Here is a 21,805-nt window from a genome sequence, read left to right as displayed (position 1 = left end):
CTGGTGAAATGTGTGTAAGCACTTTTCACCTCAAACGTTGGTATTTCTAGAAGGATTCAATGTGGAGGAGTGTAGGTATTCACATGCCAACTTCAACCATGCATAGAGCTCCCACAAGTTTTCCCGACTCGGGGAATCACAACACTCAATGGCAACACCCTGAGATAAAGCTCAGTCATCAGAAAAACACACACATATTACCATGAAACGCTTTGCACACAAATCTGCTTTGCAAAGACTAAAATGACTGTGCCAATCATGATACTGTAATCAGCGTGTGTGTGTATGTGTGTGTGTGCCAGAACAGCAGTGCACAGCACAGGCTTTATTTCTTTCTAGTCACTTTCTTTGCGGCCGGTCACCTCCCTTTTCCCTCATGTCAGTCAAAGTACCTTGCTTATTATTATATATCTAAAATCTAAATTTACAGTAGGCTCCATTCTTTCCAAAACTGTCTAATAGAACAAAAATAAAAATAATATATGTTTTAACAGTTAGTAGAAATAAATGTGTTAAACCATGAGTGCTGGCCTCCATGAAGGCAGAGGCAGGCCCAGGGGCAAGGAGAAGACCTTCTCTTTCAGGCTGCAGTGTCAAAGGCAGAAAAAAACACACAACTCCATCTGCTGTGGCCATCTGAAGACATGCAGTTCTTCTGCTCCAGCTCACTACATAGCAGCCCCAGAGCACGCCAGGGTGTGTGCCAGGCAGAATGCCACAGCTGAGCTCCCGTGGGCATCAGAGGGGAACCAAGCAAGACTGTATTATGTGTCCAGCTCATCCTCTCTTTGGCTGGCCCATCCTATATGCTCAGCCAGATTGTCTGTGCAATTCGACATGAGCAAACCCTTCGGGGGACTTTTACCAGACATTCAAAAAGTCATGTATCTGTGTGGGAGAACTCAAACACTTCATAGTGTCCATTACATTGGTTTGTTTAATGTATGCACTTAATATTTGTTTGCCTAGTGTGAACATGCACATGCATGAAGTCATGTATACTCACATGGCTTCACATAAGTAATGAGCAGGCAACGCTACATTTAATGACATAAGCATTAACTCTGAAACTTACCCTATGTTCCAAATCATATACTTTTTATTTTAAATATATTACATACTGGTGTGCAATACTGCAAAATGTTAAAAGATAAGTTGCAATTTTTTGCAGGTCTGATCGGGAAGGGGGTGAAAAGATGGGAAGGGGGTGAAAAGTGCCAAAAATGACTAAGAAACGTAATAAGAATAAAAATCCTTCAGGTTTAGATAGGACCATTTGGTGCTCGGGCCTTAATTAAATGGGTGAATTAAAACAGTTACAGGTGGAGTTCAGCCGATTAAAGATATGTTTGAATTTGTTTAAGGATATGAGGGTATTCCTTTGAATGTGTTGCTGTAAGCTGTTCCAGGAGTCAGGGGCACTGAAGTTAAAAGCTGTCTTTCCAAGCTCAGACCGGGCGTGTGAAACATATAACATGAGCATGTCAGTAGAGTGGGTTTAATAAAGCCATTTTCAATAGGTTATCTTAAACTATCAATGAATCAATCCAAACAGCCGCAAAGTAAAATGTTCCCAATTGTTAAATATTCATCAATTTAAATGTATTAATTTTTCCAGATTTATATTTACTTCATTCATTGCGGTACATGCCAAGTGTGCCCTACAGTTCAACCTTCAAGGGTCCCTGTGAAGTTGTACATATATATTTACTAGCACTGTGGAGCTGTCTGTCTATGAGTGGGTCCTGGTTTAGTTTATCTAGTGCACAAGGGCATGATAGAGGTGACATCATACAGAGTCCCACCAATGGGCTCACACTCTCCCACTGATTTACAGGTTGCAGCAACACACTGCAATGCACGATACAAAGACAGTGAAGAAGAAGAAGCAGATCGCTAGCAGGGGATGGAAACAGAAACAATGCTTGACTTAAAATGCTGAACAAAATCGGCTTAGCAATATGCTAAACATATTCAACACATTTGGTAGACTTCAAGGATAATGCAATGTGTTTTGCTAAGAGACACAGCATTTAAACATATATTTATGTTGTATAACAAGAAGCCTGTAACCAGAATATATACAGTATATACTATATATACAGACGTGGAAAAATTGAGAGACCACTCCAAATGTTCAGTGTATCTTGTTTTACTTCAGGCATATGTTCGAGTAGAACATATTGGTTTTATTTTATAAACTAGCCTACTGACAACATTTCTACCAAATTCACAATAAAAATATTGTCCTTAAGAGCATTTCCATGAAGTAAATGAAAAATCCAGACTGGTCTCTTAATTTTTTCGGCGGCTGTATATATATATATATATATATATATATATATATATATATATATATATATATATATATATATATATATTTACACACAATGGCCCTCATTTATCAATCTTGCGTAGACCAGAAAAATGGGTGTACGTACATTTCCACGCAAATCTCGGCATTTATCAATATGGACGTGAGCGTAGGGTACGCTCAAATCCCACGCCAGCTCTCAGCTCGTGTACGCAAATTTGAAAACAGCTTGGACTCGCAGTGCAGGCTGTGCCGGGTAGCCGATGACTTTGTTGGACAATTATTAGAAGATAATACAAATGCAGTGCAAATAAGACCGAAATAAAGATATTAATCACTTAAAAATAAGCAGCTTATGGTGTGCAACTGAGTAGGAGAGCTGATTCAATAGTGCGCACACCGGCCACTTAGGAGGGCTGCATGGGACTGCGTAAGGGCAGTTGTCTCCGTCTTGGAGCAGCTGGGGGGACACTGAGGCACGGGGGCTGCATTCATTCAAAATGTTAGCCTAAGTATTAAATATGTAGTAGACATACACTGCTCTTTATGATACAAAAAAATACACGGCACAACATTCAGCTTAACATTTTATTTATTTGACGCACTTTGTAGATGTTAGTTCCTCTTTTAATGTGTCATTAATGCTAAAGCGAGCGATTTATTTCCACCGTTAACCGGCACGTTGTTCCTATCTGCTGGTGGAGCAGGACGGTGGGCGCTCTCACAGCTGATCGCTGCCGGGTCGGCTTGTGCAGCTGACGGCCGGGCTGACCACTCTTGCCAAGCGCATGCTGTCATACAGTAAAACGCTAAATGTGTTATTTTTAGTTTTTAAAACCCTTTTGAATAGTGCTATCTAAAAGGGCCAATACATTCTAATCATTCAAATCTCTGCAGACCTGTATTTATTTTATGGGGACCATTATCGGACAGTTGGTGCGTCTTTTTCTCCTCCACCACTTATATTATGCCCGCAGCCCCGCACCCCCATTTGGTTGCATTTCAGAACAGCAACACGCTTTTTTTAGTGGCGATTTTGAGTCAACACCAACGCTGTTGACCGCAGCAGTTATTTCCTTCCTAACTGCTGCCTTCTGTCGTTATTTGATGCTGCTTGTAGGCTAATGCTCCGAAATGAAACTCTTTTTTTTCTACTTTCGCTGTTATTCTGTCAATTTCTACTTCAGGGACGTGCCGTATTGCGCATATCCATGTCGTAAAACCTCTGGACGAGGCCTCTAAACTGAGAAAATATAGGGGCGTGATACGCTAGTTTTCATCCGCCGCATTTATCAATAATGGCCTGGCGTACGCTGAGATTGGCGAGATACGCCTGTTTGATAAATCCCACGCGATACCTGGCGTAGGGAGGTATTTGCGCCAGAATCTGCACCAGTTTCCACGCAAAATTGATAAATGAGGGCCATTGGCCCTCATTTATCAACCGTGCGTAGACCAGAAAAATGGGTGTACGTACATTTCCACGCAAACCTCGGCATTTATTAATTTGGACGTGAGCGTAGGATATGCTCAAATCCCATGCCAGCTCTCAGCTCGTGTACGCAAGTTTGTAAACAGCATGGACTCGCAGTGCAGGCTGTGCCGGGTAGCCGATGACTTTGTTGGACAATTATTAGAAGGTAATACAAATGCAGTGTTTGCTCAGACCGAAATAAAGATATTAATCACTTAAAATTGTGCAGCTTATGGTGTGAAACTGAGTAGGAGAGCTGATTCAATAGTGCGCACACCGGCCACTTAGGAGCGCTGCATGGGACTGCGTAAGGGCAGTTGTCTCCGACCATTATCGGACAGTTGGTGCGTCTGTTTCTCCTCTACCACTTATATTATGCCCGCACGTTGGTTGCATTTCAGAACAGCAACACACTTTTTTTAGTGGGGATTTTTGAGTCAGACCACTTTTTCTTCATCTATGTAAAGAAATGGCGACATATAATTGTATATGCTGTTTTATAGCAATTGACCGCTGGAGATCGTTTGTTGTCAACACCAACGCTGTTGACCGCAGGAGTTATTTCCTTCCTAACTGCTGCCTTCTGTCGTTCTTTGATGCCGCTTGTAATGCTCCGAAATGAAACTCTTTTTTTTCTTTTTCTTTCGCTGTTAATTTGTCAATTTCTACTTCAGAGAAGTTCCTCTTCTGTGCCGTAATGCGCATATCCATGTCGTAAAACCTCTGGGCGAGGCCTCTAAACTGAGAAAATATAGGGGCGTGATATGATTGTTTTCAGCCGCCGCATTTATCAATAATGGCCTGGCGTACGCCGAGATTGGCGAGATACGACTGTTTGATAAATCCCACGCGATACCTGGCATAGGGAGGTATTTGCGCCAGAATCTGCACCAGTTTCCACGCAAGTTTGATAAATGAGGCCCATTATGTGTAAACGTTGCAAAGTCTCATATTAAACAAACAAGTGGTTTTGTTAAGGTTGTTTGAACTTGGTCACATCTCATATTTTTGCAAACCATGCAACTGTGTTTCAGAAATATTAATGCTGTTTTTTGTTTATTCATTTTCATACAATATAAGAAAGTCTCATATCAGACGCACTGCAATGATGTTGGTCACTTTTTGTATTGACATAGTTAAACCTTATGAATGAATTGTCTGTCTTTCAGATGTTGGTGACTGTAGTTGCATTCTGGCTAAAGCTTCCCCCAACACTGATTGATTTATTGTTCAAAATAATCAAACACATTCTCCCTCTATTCCTTTCTTGCTTCCATGGCCGTTTGTTTAAACATTTTATTTGAAGAATAAAAAAAAGGTATATTTCAGAACATTCCTAGAGACATGAGACAGGCCCAAGCAATCAGTGTAAACAAGGCATCAGAGGGCTACTTAGCTGCGTGTCACAGAGTCCAGACTATATGCATTGAGAGGGCCAGGCTGCTGTTGTAACACTGCCACCCCTGAGACACATCTCCCAGCTGGGGAGCAAATTCTCTCTAATTGCTCCTGATTGGCTCCTGTTGACTCCTGATGAGGAGTGACGGCCTCATTAGCATGCTAGCCGCGCAGGGCCGTGCTTAATGGTCCACTGGCAAATATCCCCAACCGCTATACTGGGAACTGTGAACCTGCTAGCACTGAGACGTTTAGCTCACCTTTGCTCTTCTTAACCCTTGTGTGTGTGTGTACACCAGTACCAACAATTGTTCCTAAATGTAAGCCATCAAAGTCTAAAGTATATAGTGTATTTTGTTACACATATCATAACTGTAAACAGAATTGTGTTGCTGTGAAACATGTGCAATGACAAAATAAAGTTGATTCTGATTCTTTATCACAAAAACGATTGACACTTCCATATTTCAATGTAATCTAGCAAATATCAATAGCACTCATTAATCACGTATATGTAAAGGATGTTAATGTTTGTTTTAATGTGTGTAGTGGTTTTAAGACCCCAATAATGTCAATTTGACCCCAACAGTACCAGAGGGTCTAAAAGCTCACCCTTTGAAAAAAAAAACGTTTTATGTCAATGAAAACTATTACTATAACACAGACAGTATTATAAACTCTCTCCCGAGCATTGAGGCTAAACACTTTTTATACATTTACTTCCCAGACTTAAGAATAAGAACATCTATTTGTCCAACTCTAACGATGTCTTTGGGTTTTATTTACAGAGGTTTTGAGATATCTATGAGGTTCCCGCTATCATTACAAAACCAATGAATAGAGTTGTTATTGCAGGGCAGGGCTAGATTGTGCATGCCTTTTAAGAAACTCAGCTGCAACATAGACAGATTGCTACAATGTCAGCAGTATACAGTAGTATAGAAGTGCAGTCCAATTATTCCAATTTTGCCAGATTCTTGTCATGAAGAGGGAGCTAAGCCTTAAAGCGGATACGAGTAACATTTAAATATCTTTTAAACAACCTCATGTTTCCTCTGATAATCATAAATTACCTTTAACAGCAAACGAGACCATCAGTGCAAAGAAAGACGTTTTTATATAGTTTTTATTACTGCTTTTGGTCTGGTCGCACACCCAGTCCGATTTTCGGTTCGCTCGTGCAGGCTCTATGGTCACATATCCGTATTGGTTGCAGATTTCAGTGTGGCGCTGCAACGCGATTTGAGAAGCCTATCCCTCCAGGTGAGGGAAGGGGAGCGGGAGCCTTGTTTGAGACAGTTATTTGTCGTCATAAATGACTGATAACGGGGCTGAACCATCAAAGAAAAAAAAGAGAATGCAATGAAGAAAAGCGAAAAGGGAGAGTGAGTGATAGGCGGGCGGGAGGACGTTGCCAAGCAACGTGTATACAATTTCACGAGAGCGAAACTAGACTGCTAAATGAATGAGCGGTTGGTACTAACACAAAGTTTGCTTTGCTTCACCATCATCAGATAACCATTATCTGAAATAGTCATTATTTACATCAACAACACAAACACATTACCTCATCGTGATCCATAGTCTACTAACTGCCGTCTCTCATTCATTCGCTTTCTGTGAGGACACAGCTCCGTGAGAGAGAGAGTAGTTAGGTGACGCTGCTGAATCAACTCATTGCAAGCAGGTGTGTGTACTGACTGGCATTAGTTGATGCAGTGTCAAAAGCACTCTCACGGAGCCGAAAAGAGTCCTCACACTTTCAACACACGAACATGCACTATATTGCGCCCTTCTCAGTCCACGCTCACGCGCCTGGCACGAGCATTTGCGACAGCGGGCGTCGTAAAAATACTACCGCTTTTGTCCAAAGGGGACGCCAACGTGCCATCTTACTCGTAGTGCCTTTAAGGTAAAGCTTCTAATTTCCCCATTCTGGATACAAGCAGCTGAGATGTGTATATTTGTTGCAGGGTAGCTTGGCCTCCAGACTAAGAGAGAGACACTAGGCAATTGAGTAAGTTCATGCATCTGATAAGGATTTTAGTTTTAATTACATGTACAATGTGATCCAATTAAAAATAGAAATGTAAATTTGCAGATTTTTTTTTTAATTTCCCTCATGTACTTAAATTTAGATTAGAACTGTTGTTATTGAATTTGTATGTAATATTATTACATGATGCTCTAGCAATATTGTTCCTATCACATCCAGGCCGATACAGCTTATTTCATTGGATTGACATAAATCCCAAAACAAGGGCATTCAAAGAAATTACAACTACATGTATGGATGCCACTAAAAACTGAAAATAGATATGTTTTTGAGAAGGTATACTGAGCCTTTCTGCAGGGGGAAAAGTCTTAACAGATAAAATGGCATGTACTCTCTAAATGCTGTGTGAATGTGCTTTGTTTTCCTTTGCACTTTTCTGTTATCTTTATGTTATTCTCATGCTTAATATCATTGCTATGCTACATTGTTGCCTATTTCAGACGTGACCAGAGACAAAAGTGATTGGTCTGATCAAAACACAGATATTCATTTTCACAATGGCACTAAATGGAAGAAGCATTGACATAGTAGTTCTTGTATTGTCAGTGTTCCCCTGCTATAAGAGCACAGAGCTGCTATAATTCCCTTTGTCTATCGGCAACAAAGAAGTATGGAAACGCTCCTGTTTGCAGTTGGGTGCCATTTAATTGTTAAGGCGAGTGGGTTTTTGATCAACAATTTATGAACAACATCTGGCCTTATTGAAGACAAAGTGTCTGTTTTGTTGTGTAGCTGCTGAAGAGCGGGTAAAGATAAACATGATTTTGTTATTCCTCTGCATGTTTTATTTTCAACATTAAATCTACAGCCATCTCCGTGTAACTGTGTCTGAGTGGATGCTTGGCTATGCAGATTAATGGCGGTAAACACTTTCTTTATAAATCATATGCTGTTCCATATTTCTGCCTTTTCTGTGTTGCCCGCTGCCTCTTAGTAAACATGAACTGAGTTGCTGTACATACACTGATCCATACAGACATTCTTGAATGGTCACAGAGAAGAGAGAAAAGGCCTGCTGTAATCAGTATTTGGAGGAGCGTGTTGTCGCTGAAAACACAAATGTATAAATCGTACAAGAGACTGAATGCATTATGAATTATGACATTATGAATTTGACGCAGCACTGCGGTTGTCACTCTTCCCTACAGTGCTGTTAAGTTACAACTTTTATTTCAAAAGATTATACACTAATTAAAACATACTTATGAATATTATATTCCTTTTCTAGCAAGTCTGTTTGGTAAAATACCAATACATTCTACACACTGCACCTTTAACTTCAGCCAACAACATCGGGAGAGGTGACAGCCAGCCAGGCTAACCACCTATCAATGTCATCACCTATTTGATTCCTGTTTATCTAGTTTTAAATGTATCTATTTATAATATTCTTCAGTTCAACAACTTTTGCATATGTGAATACTTGCTGTAAGACTTTACCTTTCTTGTGTATATAAACTGAATATCATCTGTTCAAACTTTCATTTTATTCTATGGTATATGACAATGATTTTCTCTACTTATGACATCTATTGCAGTATGTCTGGGATCCCTTACCCTGTCAACTCTCCCTGAGGTTTCTCAATCATTTTAAAATCGATAAAGGGTTTTTTACTGGGAGTTTTTTCTCAGCCGAGCTAAGGGTCTAAGGGCAGGGGGTGTCATACTGTATGGAATGTAAAGCCCACTGAGGCAAATGTCTATTTGTGATGTTGGGCTATACAAATAAAACTGATTAATGATTGATTAATGACAAATAAAGCCTTTTGAATCTTGACTCAATCTTAGTGATGCTACAATACCATGTGATGAAATGATGTCCGTGGCAGCATCCTATGTATCGCCTATGCCACGGGCTGTCTGCATGCACTTCCATGCTGTGTCTCTACTGTATGTCATGTGTGGCTTGGTTGTGGATAGATGCAGGTGTGTATTTGCTCTCTCACCTGGCTTGCCAGTAGACAGGATGTTCCTGGGGATTGTGACTCTGTCCTCAGAGTGTCGGGCCCAGTCCACCATGCCCCTCCAGCCCTTCATGGGGAAGCTGATGTCTGCATGACCCGCCACGGGACGCTTATGGATGCTCAGAACTGCAAAAGAGAACAGTTAACCAGTAAAAATATACCCTGCGATCCAATCCCCATACTTCCCGACTATATAGAATGCCTAAAAAAAAATTAGGATGTCCCAATACGTGCACGTCAATTGTACTATGCTGAAAATACATAAATGCCCCACTAATTCCAATAGCATTTTGGAGTATTCGTCTTTATTCTTGACATTACGCAACATAATGTAAAAAAAAAACTTCCTTATCTGTTTTTTTTTCCTCCCCTGTGGCCCATAAACTCTTCTGTACTTTAGTATGTAGTGTAGTAAAAAGAAAGAGTATGTTATTTGGAACGCAGGGATAGTCTTTTTTTTCTTGTGCTTCCCCCTGTGTACCAATCATAATATTCAACAACATCTGAATCAGAATTTTATCATGGGAACGCATTGTGATGGAGTTGCTGGCCTATGTTGCGTGCAGTCCTGATGAAGCCGAGTTTGTGAGAGCTAAACTACCATAAATAATGAATAATTTTTTTTTACTGAACTTTAGCTTTTGAGTGTTGCTCACTGTTTAGTCATGTCTTTGTTTATGTTATGGAGATATATAGAGGGTCCATGCGTGTGGATCTCACGCCTCGGCGTGAGATCGGGTTGTGTGACCAGTGGTCCTGGATACAATTAATATGGAAAACCATTTATCCAAGTTATACTGCTATATGTTTTTATTTGACTTGACTAATGCATAATGTGTATCTGTTAATGGCCAGATAACATGCATCGGCTAAAATGTGTGGGCTAATGTAGAAGACAATGGATGAATGCCAATCTGTGTGTGTAAGATGAGACACATCCGGCAAAAACACAGTTTTTTCAAGCACTGGTCAATTTTGAGATTTGTGTCTATATAACTTCAATAACATGTCTTCTTTAATATTAGGTAGGTGTTTATTTGACTAAAACCTTGTCTGTTTGCGTCTGTATATTTCTCCTATACAACCATATTTGAACTGCCATTAAATCAACATTTAATGCCGTCACTCATATTTGAATAAAGAAAATAAAAGATCCGATACCAATATTTTGCTAATCTGTTTCATTCAAAACCAAATGAAGAATCCTTCTGACTAATTTCCAAGTAACACACTATTTAGAACCATTATGAACAATGACTTTATGTGTCAACATTTATGTCAACACATACCATTGTGTTTTTATAGACAAAGCCCTGGATGGGAAGCTACCACAATATTTGACTGCAATGCTGCACATTTCAGATGGGCTTTATCATGTTATATGTTCCACATAGCTTCAGTGCCCCAGACTCCTGGAACAACTTACAGCAACCAATTAAAACGAATACCTTCATATCCTTTAACAAATTTAGACATAATATGCCGAACTCTACCTGTAACTGTTTTAATTAGGCTATATGGTACTTTCACCCATTTCATTTTAATTGCAGCCATTTTACATCTCTGTCTAAATGTTTAAATAGTTGTTGGACCATTCTACAGTATGTAAACCCTAGAGATGGTTTAGAGTGAAAATCCCAGTAGATCAGCAGTTTCTGAAATACTCAGACCAGCCCGTCTGGCACCCTCAACATTGCTATGTTCCAAGTCACTTAAACTCTTTCTTCCCCATTCTGTTGCTCGGTTTGAACTTCAACAAGTTGTCCTGTCCAGGTTTTGGCTGATTAGTTATATGTGTTAACAAGAAATTGAACCGGTGTGTAAAGTGGCCGGTGAGTGTATTTGTATGGTAGTTATGAAGATGGCTGTTCAGAGAGACAGAGAGAGAGAGAGAGAGAGAGAGAGAGAGAGAGAGAGAGAGAGAGAGAGAGAGAGAGAGAGAGAGAGAGAGAGAGAGAGAGAGAGAGAGAGAGAGAGAGAGAGAGAGAGAGAGAGAGAGAGAGAGAGAGAGAGCTTTAGTTAGATGAGCAGAGATAGCAGTGGATGGAGGTTGCACTGACCTAGGTTATCTGTGACCTCATACATGTCCTGGAAGTCTTTCATCCTCAGGCCGATCACGTCCACAAAGTCCTCCAGCAGACGGAACAGCTCTTTGACGTTGGGCCCCAGCTGAGAGACAAACACAGAAAAGGATCAGGATGTTTGGTGACTGATGTTCAGTATAATAGAAGTTGTGGTGACATATTTGATTTGTTTTCAAAGCTATGTAAAGTAAGACATTGAGCAGGACCAAGATTTCACGCAACAGACCTGCACACACTTCTAGAATTTTGTAGTGCTATAGGACAGGGGTATATATTTTTTATAAACTTTTTTTATCCTATGTATTTATATCATTGTATCTTGTTATCCTTTTAGTGTTTAATCCCATGTTTAGATATTATTGTGTCTTGTTTAGTTAAGTACTTTTTATTGTTCTTACCTGCCCAGGGACTACAGGTGGAAAATAGCAGTTTGCTAAAACCTGGTACAATCATAGATAGTATAATAAATACACATACATGTACAATGCATCTCTCCTTGCTCTAAACAAGGTTAATGTTTCTTTTGTACATTGTCCCTGTTCAAATAAAGTTACATTACATTACAAAACCCTCCCATCAAAATCAGGCACAGAATCTGAAAGACCTGATGGATAGCCCAACATCCATTTAGTGTAAGAATATGAACTCTATGGTGTTGCATTATTGCAGACAATTTTCCAAAGCACTCTCCTGATTTGGACATTTATTTATTTTTTGAATTGTTGTTGTTTTTGTATGGACGCCAGCAAAGACTAGTGACCACTTTGTGAACGCTAATGGAGATCCAAATAAACAGTCAACAATGTTTTGTATGTAATGTAATGTAGGCACACTTTTTACTCTAGTGAGAATTGCTCATCACCTAAACATCTTTCAATAGTCATTCCTACATTAAATTGAAGCTTAAGGTGTTGGCTTGAAATGTGTACCCCTCACTTTTTCTATCTTATTGTAATAAAGAAGAAATTAATCGTCAAAGACACCCCAACACATTGTGACAACCAACCCCATCAAGGGGTCGGTTGTCACACACTATGGGGTTGTTTGTCACAATGTTATCTTAATGGGAATAATCTTAAAAAGAAGGCAAGAAAGCAGAACTAAATTTGTTGCGTTGTCAAGTTGACAAATAGGCCTACATAACTTAACTTGTAGCCTTGGCAGCTGGTCTAGTTTTTGATGCACTGGATTGTTTTGATTTTGTTGCCCTTTTTTCTTTTGCATGCTAGCTGCCTTTTCCTGCTCTATTCTTTCCTTCTCTTGGGTGTCAGTGAGGATACAGCTTAAAATGTATTTCGTTATTGGGTTCCTTTTCTGGCTGCAGCCTTTGGATAACATGTGACAACCAACCCCCCAAAAAATGTGACGATCAACCCCAATTTGAATTTCTTGCTAGCATCAAGGCCAACAACCATCTGACAACTAATTAGCTTTCTAACCACATTCTAAACTATAGTTTACCCTTCACACTTTTTTAGGGCAACAAGTGTTTTGTTATAAACCCATTGTGTAAAAGCCTAGAAGAAAAATACTGAGGAGCTAAATATTTTCAATTTGACATGAAAAACACAAACAGTCCTCTCACCTCAAATTCAGCAGTCTTACTCCAAGGAAGACTATGTAGGTGACCTCTGATCCCAATTCTGGATTTTTACATACCTACTGGTTCCAAGATATAACGATTGTGATGTATTGCTGTACATTGAGTCCTAGAAATGGTCTGTGTGACATATAACCCTGTTCTCCCCTACTACTGTAATGTTGACATGGTTGAATTGGAGTCATTGGTCTGTGTTCTGGGGCCCCAGCTGCATATTTACCTGTCTTGTAATCCAATAATAGTCCACACACTGAAAGTTTGGCATTTTGATGAAACATACCTTTCTTTTTTCAAACTTCACATGGTTCCCACTGTGATAGAAACCAGGACCAAACTTTCAAGTCATTTCAAGTGACTGATTAGCTATTGATTTTACCATTGAGAAAATAAAGGGACCCATCTGGCTGCTTACAAGCTGGTGCACATTCAAAACACATCAAATACCACACAGCCAGACAAAAACATTGTTCTCAGGTAATGCATAGTTTGTGTTCGTACCAAACAATATCGATTGAGGTCATTGGTTGAATCAGGAACGACGTTTAATAGTAATACGTAATAAAAGTGATTATATCGGGCGCTCCGGTGATGTAGTGGATAGAGTGTGTACCATATTGGCTCCGGCCTTCGATGCAGTGGTCGCGGGTTCAAATTCGACCCGGAGACCTTTACTGCATGTCATCACCCTCTCTCTCTGTCTCCCCATTTCAACTCTGTAATATCTAATAAAGCTTGAAAATGCCAAAAAATAATATATATATAAAAAAAAGTGATAATAACAACTGTCTCTTCATCATATAGTCCGTTATAGTGGAAGACAAAGTATTTTCATTTCATAACTGTCCTCATTGTGAGGAAACTAGGGATCTTTCTCTAAATCTATGAAAGAAATTGAAACGTTAGACCATAGCTATGTGATATAGCACACGTTAAAAATAATTTAGCAATTCAAAAGAGTTGAGTTCTGATGTTCTTCTGTATTCAAACGGTTCAAAGCAGTTCAGATAAAACTTTATGTATTTTTTGTATATGTTTGGTATTTTAAATTATAATTGCTGTGTCGCTTAAGCCTTGCTAACCTTAAACATAACATCACCACCAACAAAGAAATGTACAATAATTATGATATGGGACAGTGTCGGTATCGGCCCATATCCAAAAGCCAGATATTGGACTTGGATAGCACTGAAAAGATAGCGGATTGATGCATCTTTAGAGAAGACCAAATTTGATTTATAAGGCAGTGTTTTGATGCTTCCATGTTCAGACTCCTGAGAAAAAGGCTGGCTGGCTGGATGTGTGTGTGTGTGTGTGTGTGTGTGTGTGTGTGTGTGTGGGGATGAGTGCAGCAGATGGGTGAGTGGGTGTTTTGTGCGTGGACCTTACTCATTAGCTCTATCTATTCCTGTCAGCAGAACTCCTTCTGTTAGTCCGCAGAGACACAGGTAGGCTGTGCGTGTGTGTGTGTGTGTGTGTGTGTGTGTGCGTGTGCGTGCGTGTGTGTGTGTGTGTGTGTGCGTGCGTGTGTGTGCGCGTGCGTGTGTGTGTGTGTGCGAGTGTGTGTGTGTCCACCTGCGTCACAATGTTTAACTCCTCCAGTCAACACCCTTCAGACTTGTAATTATTGCTGTCCTAGAAATAGATTGAATAACAGATGAGTTTGAGAAGTTGGATCCTGGTACTAACCAGTTGTGCTTCCTCCCATCTCTCCCTGTTTTCTTCCATCAACAAGTTGCTGACCGACTGCACAAAGTTCTGGAAAAAAACAAAGAGAAAAATGTTTGACATGATGCCACATTATTAGCTTTACATTCTGATATCAGACCTAAAGGGTCACTATGCAGTTTCAGAGTGGGATTTGTTAACATTTGCAGATTATGCAGTTAGTTTTCTACATTTCTACAATTCAATGATCATAAATCTAAACTAAATTCATTTGAGGCACATGGAATCAAACATAAGACTATAATATGTATGTGAACCAAACTGTGGGCCATGCTGCTGTAAACTACAACAGTTAAACAGTCACTTTTCAGGAAGCTTTCTCACTTCAAACAGTGTTCCAGGGACCCGATTTTCCCCTAGAAGAAAGTTTGATTATTCAGTTATTATGAGATAAAATACAGTATCTGATTAAATGTTTGCACACCCAAAGTTAAGAGGCGCACCTTTAATTAACCTGGTAATGGTCTGAATGGTTTCTTTTCATCAACACATACAATACAATAATACATGGTATCATCAAATATGTGTATAAAAGGATTCTATATCTTCTTACTCTGTGCCACTCTGTGCTCCATTGTCCCTAAAACACATCAATGAACTGTTTGACTCAATCCCACACACACACCTTCCTGCCTCCTCCTAATACGCATCTGAAGATTATCCCATAGAAATACCCAAACAATGTGAGTTTAAGGAAATGTGTCTTTACTATTATCCACGTCGTTATTGCAGGACATTGCTTCACACTTCAAATGTATCCTTGAGAGTTACAGTGTGTCCATGGGAATAATGTGTGGGAAGTTGGTAAATGAGAGCTTGTACGTGTATATGTTGTATGTGATGGTGTCTGTTGCAATGGATTTTCTGCTTTATGAAGGACCCCCCTCTAAACCAGATGATTCATCTCAATGGGCTATCCATTAATACAAATGTCCAATCTAAATGGATGTGGGAATAAAGACAAGGGTGTTTACAAGTGTGTAACCAAAGGTGCTATGACATTGGAACATGGGAGTTGTAGAATTCATCAATACCCAGTCTTGATCATCATCTTCATCAAGACCCAGTCAAAACACAGCTCCTTGGACATACTAGATTTTATAAACTCGGGTAGCATTCCAAACAGCACCACACTACTAGTAGTCCGATCAGTTAATTCACCCTCATGTCTGCACTGCTGGGGCTGTAGTATGCCCTCCTGAAGATCTCTGTCATGTTCTTCAGCACATCGAGGATGGCTAGCAGATCGCCACTGTAACTGGTCCCATCACTGGAGGTCACCCTCAGCTTGGTCATCACCTCTGAAACTCCATCTCCCACAAGGCCGCGCTGCGCTTTGGACAGGTGTTCCCGGGTCTGACAGAGAGAGAGAGGCTGGTGTTAGATTTCACACAAATTGATCCACATATCATGTCTTCAGTCTTGATTTTAGCTTGCAATACGTCACATACCTCTTGGAAGACGTTATAAAATAACAGCACCAGTAGTGATTGACAGTGTTTGGGAGAAGTGAACTACAAGTATTAAACTAGTGTAACTCCATTCTGTAGTAGCTTGCTGGTAACTCAAATACATTCATATTTGCATGGTGATCCAAGTAGCCATTTTGTGTTGTCATCTAGTAAAACTACAAACTATTTTTGGCCAGAAAAATAAAGTAATTTTCATTTAAATTTTTCTATGTGACCATTGCTTCTCTAATCGAATTCCCCATTGACGAGCCCCACATAATAATCCAGATGTATTACCAATAGAAATGTGACATTCCTTATAAAGACTGTAACTGAGTCCAGATGGGACTGTTTTATTACGGACAGGTTTAAAACTCAAGGCCTTCCAAGAAGCTGGATTCTCAGCTACCCTGGGAAAAGATTTCCTTTTAGTTTTTAATATTTTTGATTTTAATTTGTTATTAACACATGCCATTTAAATGTTTGTTTTTTTCACAAAATGGTACATTTTAGTTTCTGTGATAAACTCAGTGGAATTTTCTACTGACATGTGACATCACATAAATAATGACTTGATACTATTAAAATATTTTTGCAAAAGCGATCCAAACAGGAGAAACCAGACCCCCTTTCAGGTGTTTGTAAGAAAAACATGTCTTTGCTCACCAAAGTTTGTATACTGCGATAGTCATTGGAAATACATTTCATATAGGTGGGATTTTCCCAGAAGGCAATGCCCTCTTCGTCAAGGGAGCAGCGTCGTAGGATGAGCCCTGTGTGAAGACATAAAACAAGATGTGTATCACCACATTGTTTCTTACTAATCCGACTCTTAGAACATTGAGCGTTATGGATAGTGAGGCCCTGAGCTCACCCATGGCATTGGGAGGACAGCGCACTGCTGCTGTGTCCCCAGACGGGGTCATCTTCCAGACAACATTAGAGGAGTTGTCCTCCCCACATATCTCATGAGGTTCTACCAACAAAAAGAAGAGTACATGAGCTTTATAGAACTGGATTATAATAATAATAATAATGATGATGATGATGATGATGATGATAATAATAAATTATGTTATTAATATGCGCCTTTCAAAACACCCAAGTTTTGTGCCATTGTTCAGGGCCTTAAAACAAACAAGAACAACAACAATACTAATCAAAGGAACAAGACACATTATAGTGTTTACAGTCCTTAAGAACAGATGAACTAGTGGGATGAAAGTGAGTGATAAATAACCATTAGACAGAGTACCGGTATTTAAAACGATGTGTTTTGAGATGGGACCTGGAGGTGGAAAGGGGTGTGATAGAAGTGGATCATGAGCCTGTGTTCCCCCTACACTGACCTGGGCATTTCTTTTCGTTACAGCGCCGGATCTCTTCCGGTTCTCCGGGACAGGACAGTCCACCAAAGAAGGGCCCATAGCAGACCCTGTTCCTCTGCTGGCTCCCTCCTCCACAGGTCTTAGAACAGCCCGACCACAGAGTCCAGGGCTGCCACTTGCCATCCACTGACAAAATGCAATGCAACATACAGTACATGAGTGTGTTGGAGAGGATTGGGTCAGGCACAATAGAAAACACACACACACACACACACAGAGGGCTGACTCAAACAAAATATTGTAGGACCCTCTCTATATGTACAGGACATATTTGTTTATTCTTTAATTGAAAGAGAGAGAGAGAGATCCCACTCTTGTGGAGGAATTTCAGTGATACAAAGCTAGATAAAAAATATGGACGAGTAAAGGGCTAACAGCATACTGTCGCTTCATACAAAACTTAAAGGAGTTTTGAAACTTTTAAAAAATATTATGGATTGGAGAACCACATTTGTATTTAGATAGCTACAAGTAAGACATTGGATAAACGACATGAGGACCGAGCGATTGGAAAAAGCAGACAGTGAAAAATGAAACATACAAATCTGGAAGTGGACGTAAACTGATATCCAGATTATCTAAACGTTTTCAAGACTCTTTATATTCGATAAACCATCACTTTAAAGTAGGGCTGTCAAAATTAACGCGTTAACGCAGGGTGATTAATTTCTGGAATTATTGGCGTTAATTTTTTTAACGCATTTAACGCATGTGCAGAATGATCCGCCCCTTACATCCCACCGGCTCTGCACTTCAGTCACTCTAACGTTGTGGATGACCCAGGATCAGTAGCTGCGCGCAGCCAAACATAGCAGCACGTTAGCCCATGCCGTGTTTTAAGTTTTTAAACTGCTAACGGTCACGTCTGTGTCGGGGGCATAGATAGTATATAAAATCAACTGCCGCGGGTGACAGTTGATGTCGGGAGCAACAGGAGGAGAAACATTGTCCGCTCTGTTCAGAGCCCGCGAGGACACAAATGTCTGCAGTTTTCAGAGGTGTGTGTGATCAGACATCAACGTCGGCTTCCTGGCACAAATGAACAGTCCCCTAGGACGTGGTCGCACGTACAAACGCACCCACACACGCACGCGCGCGCACACACACACACACACACCGCGGACTGTAATCAAGTTGTATTCAAGAATGCACAACCTATAGATTCACCAAATAAATGCCATTCTATAGCCTATCCTATATTTGCCCAAAGACATAGTAAAGAGACAGACCAATTGAATTATGGTGTGGTAGGTATATATTTTAGTTTGATTTAAATTTACTTTCAGTATTAAAACCATCATTTGGATTTTCAATTATTAAACATACTAATTTTAAATGTACACATCCACCTTATCTTTCCGTTCATACAACAATATACAGAGAAAATTCGAATTTTTCGGGCATATTTTGAATGGTAAAATTAATCGTGATTAATCCACAGAATCCTGTGATTAATCTGATTAGAAATGTTAATCGTTTGACAGCCCTACTTTAAAGATAAGTGGGACAGAGGAGGAGGAATGCTTATATCTGAAGATCATCACAGGATTCTACATTACCCGGGCCAGAAGAGTGTCAAGGTGTTGGGACAAATTGCTGGCGGTAATATGGTTCAGATGTAGGCAACCATTATCATATATTTTGGGATTGCCCGAAAATGACATCCAACTGGTTAGAGATTCATAAGGGCCTGGAAACTGTATTTCAAACTCAATTTGATTTTCTGACAATATACTTTCAGCGGACACACATTTCATAAGGATATAACTCATTGGAGGAAAATAAGCCCTGACTAGGAAGTTGTTTCAACCAGATGCTCCGACATCAGACGAATGGCAAAAAAAAAAATCATAAAATGTAGATTATGGAGAGACTAACATTTTCTATTAAAAAGCCAATCAGAAAAATGTAAGGGATTGTGTTCAAAATGTTGGTCACAAAGAGCAAAGTTGCTTTAATTACCTCGCTACAATGCCACTTTAACTGAACTAGTGAGGAGACCGTACTGCGTAGTAGACCTGACCGAATCAATGAGTGTGTGACATCCTTTGTTCAAATGTTTTTACTTGATCAAGCTTAAATGAAAGGGAGAATAATCCATGAAAATAAAAAGTTGAGTCACACTCACATACCAGTCGTACATACAGACCATCTCAGTGTTAGATGTGTTAGAGTTCATTAAGTACATTAATATGTATAATCTACATGATCATTGTTCAAAACACATTCAACTGGTTTGGATTTTTAAAATTGCCAGTGGTTTGTATTTGTTTCCCTAGCCTAGAGCATTAGAATTACCTAGCAGAGACTTGAAACGTAATGCAATGCATAGATAATTCATATCATTTTGAAATAAATGAATACTGGCGGCTGCTGGAAGGCAGCTTAACACATCTATTATTTCAAACCTTTATGAAAGCCTAGTAGGTAAAAATACTAGTGCTTCAAAGTAAAAGGTTTGGTGAAGAGGCCCACCTGAAGAGGTGGTCTCTGTGCGCTTCCAAACGCACTCTGCTGCAGTCCGTTTGTGGTGTGAATTTGGCCAAATGCAGGAAGCACTGTGCCTTTTCTTTTTTTCATTTAAAAAAAAATCGCCGTCAGCTTCACATTTTGGGATGGTGGTGTTGTGATCGCCATTGTTTGGAAGATTAGTTATGGTTTGACTGGGAGCCCTAAGCCAATATATTACATTTCGATCAGATGAAGGAGAGGGGAGCTTCTCCCGCACAGTGCCAACAGGTTCACGCTGCACTTTGCATGTGTGTTTTTATTTTGCAATACTATCCCTTTCAGTTTGGAGCTGAGCTGCGCCCAACTTACACCCAGCAGCTTGAGCCTATTCTTCTGGCGAGCCGCGCATCCAGCAGCAAAAATACAGTGAAAATGCTCTTTCACATCGTAGCCTACAAGCCACATAACGTGGCATTGACATAGGGCTACATATTATAACCATACAGCAATAAGTTGATGTTGTTTCTTTATTTGTAGGCTAGATGTAATTATTTATAATTATCAATCAATTATATTTCGCAGTTTTTACTTCGTTCTTCCTGCTTCTTTCCACCCCAGAATGTCTGTCCAATGAATGAATGACCTCAGATCACGTGTGGTTTTGCTTCATAATGCTGGTTCACTTAAAAAAGGGGCAATCTGGGGGCGCCCTTAGCTCAGTTGGTAGGGCGTCCCCCCCCATGGGCCTCGGCCAGCAGCGGACCTGGGTTCGATTCCAGCCCGCGGTCGTTCTCTGCATGTCACTCCCCTCTCTGCCCCATTTCATCTCTGTCTCTACACTATCAATAAAGCATAAAAATGCTTTTTAAAGGCCACTTATTATGCAAATGCTCCACATTAATATGGGTACCATTTGTGCAGAGACTTTGAAAGTATGATAGAAACACTCTGTTTTTATCCAACTCCACCTTCTGAAAACCTGTGTTCAAAAACACCAGTCAGATTTATTCCCCCTTGTGATGAGAACGCTACAAACCGACACCCGTCTCACTCATGGTCTCACTGCCGGTGCACGCCAGAGCGACAGATGGCTGAATGTTTATGCGCCTACAGTGGCAGAGCAGGTACAAATCCTTCCCAATGTCTGTTTTGATGGGTTTTTTTTGTTTTTGTTTTTTTAAGATTTTTTTTGCATTTTTATGCTTTATTGATAGTGTAGAGACAGAGTTGAAATGGGGCAGAGAGGGGAGTGACATGCAGAGAACGACTGCGTGCTGGAATCGAACCCGGGTCCGCTGCTGGCCGAGGCCCATGGGGGGGATGCCCTACCAACTGAGCTAAGGGCGCCCCCAGAAGTTTTGATGGTTTTTATCATGTTTTATCACACTTAAGAATCTGAGATGATGCTAGATAACTCGCTGCATTAATGTGGAGACAGAGGGACGAGCGAGGGGACTGCTAACTGCAGTAACTAACAGGAAGTTAGCTAAAAGAACCATTCCGCTTACAGCACCTTTAACTAACTTGATGTCCAAAAATACTGTACTGTATGTACAATGCTTGTCTGATGTTGCCAGAGTGGTTATACCAGATTAACAGGGAAAAAAACTGTTAAATGCAATATGACATTGTCATATTAGCTATCTGATTTAGGTTAATTTACCAATTGAATGGGTCATTTCAGCCATCATGGCAACAATTGCCCCCCCCTGAGATAATTGTCAGGAGCCGCCACTGTGTATAGTATAATATCTAATCCTGAAAATGAGCATAATATGTGACCTTTAGGATTAATTATGAGTAATTAGCTTTAAGGACCACCTGCATATTGTTGTAATCTACAGCATGTAAGTCATGCAAGCTCTAAATGTAATCTTTAAATGATGTGATGGTGTGTGTG

General features: G+C 40.1%; 1 protein-coding gene across 1 annotated transcript in view; it reads right to left on the bottom strand.

Annotated features, from left to right (window-relative positions):
- adgrb1a (adhesion G protein-coupled receptor B1a) overlaps positions 1-21,805 on the bottom strand; it is a gene marked incomplete at both ends in the record, with an annotated part of 145,802 nt that overhangs the window by 62,777 nt on the left and 61,220 nt on the right. Inside the window, 7 exons of the mRNA XM_080038830.1 lie at positions 9,189-9,332; positions 11,267-11,375; positions 14,577-14,645; positions 15,777-15,971; positions 16,733-16,839; positions 16,941-17,042; positions 17,416-17,580. Coding sequence (XP_079894956.1) covers positions 9,189-9,332; positions 11,267-11,375; positions 14,577-14,645; positions 15,777-15,971; positions 16,733-16,839; positions 16,941-17,042; positions 17,416-17,580 — 891 coding nt within the window. The remainder of the gene's footprint in view (positions 1-9,188; positions 9,333-11,266; positions 11,376-14,576; positions 14,646-15,776; positions 15,972-16,732; positions 16,840-16,940; positions 17,043-17,415; positions 17,581-21,805) is intronic.

This window comes from Ammodytes marinus, assembly GCF_949987685.1.
Source record: "Ammodytes marinus genome assembly, chromosome: 13".
Classification (NCBI taxonomy): domain Eukaryota; kingdom Metazoa; phylum Chordata; class Actinopteri; order Uranoscopiformes; family Ammodytidae; genus Ammodytes; species Ammodytes marinus.
The sequence above is the reverse complement of the archived record's forward strand: the minus strand, read 5'-3'. Positions and strand labels throughout refer to the sequence as shown.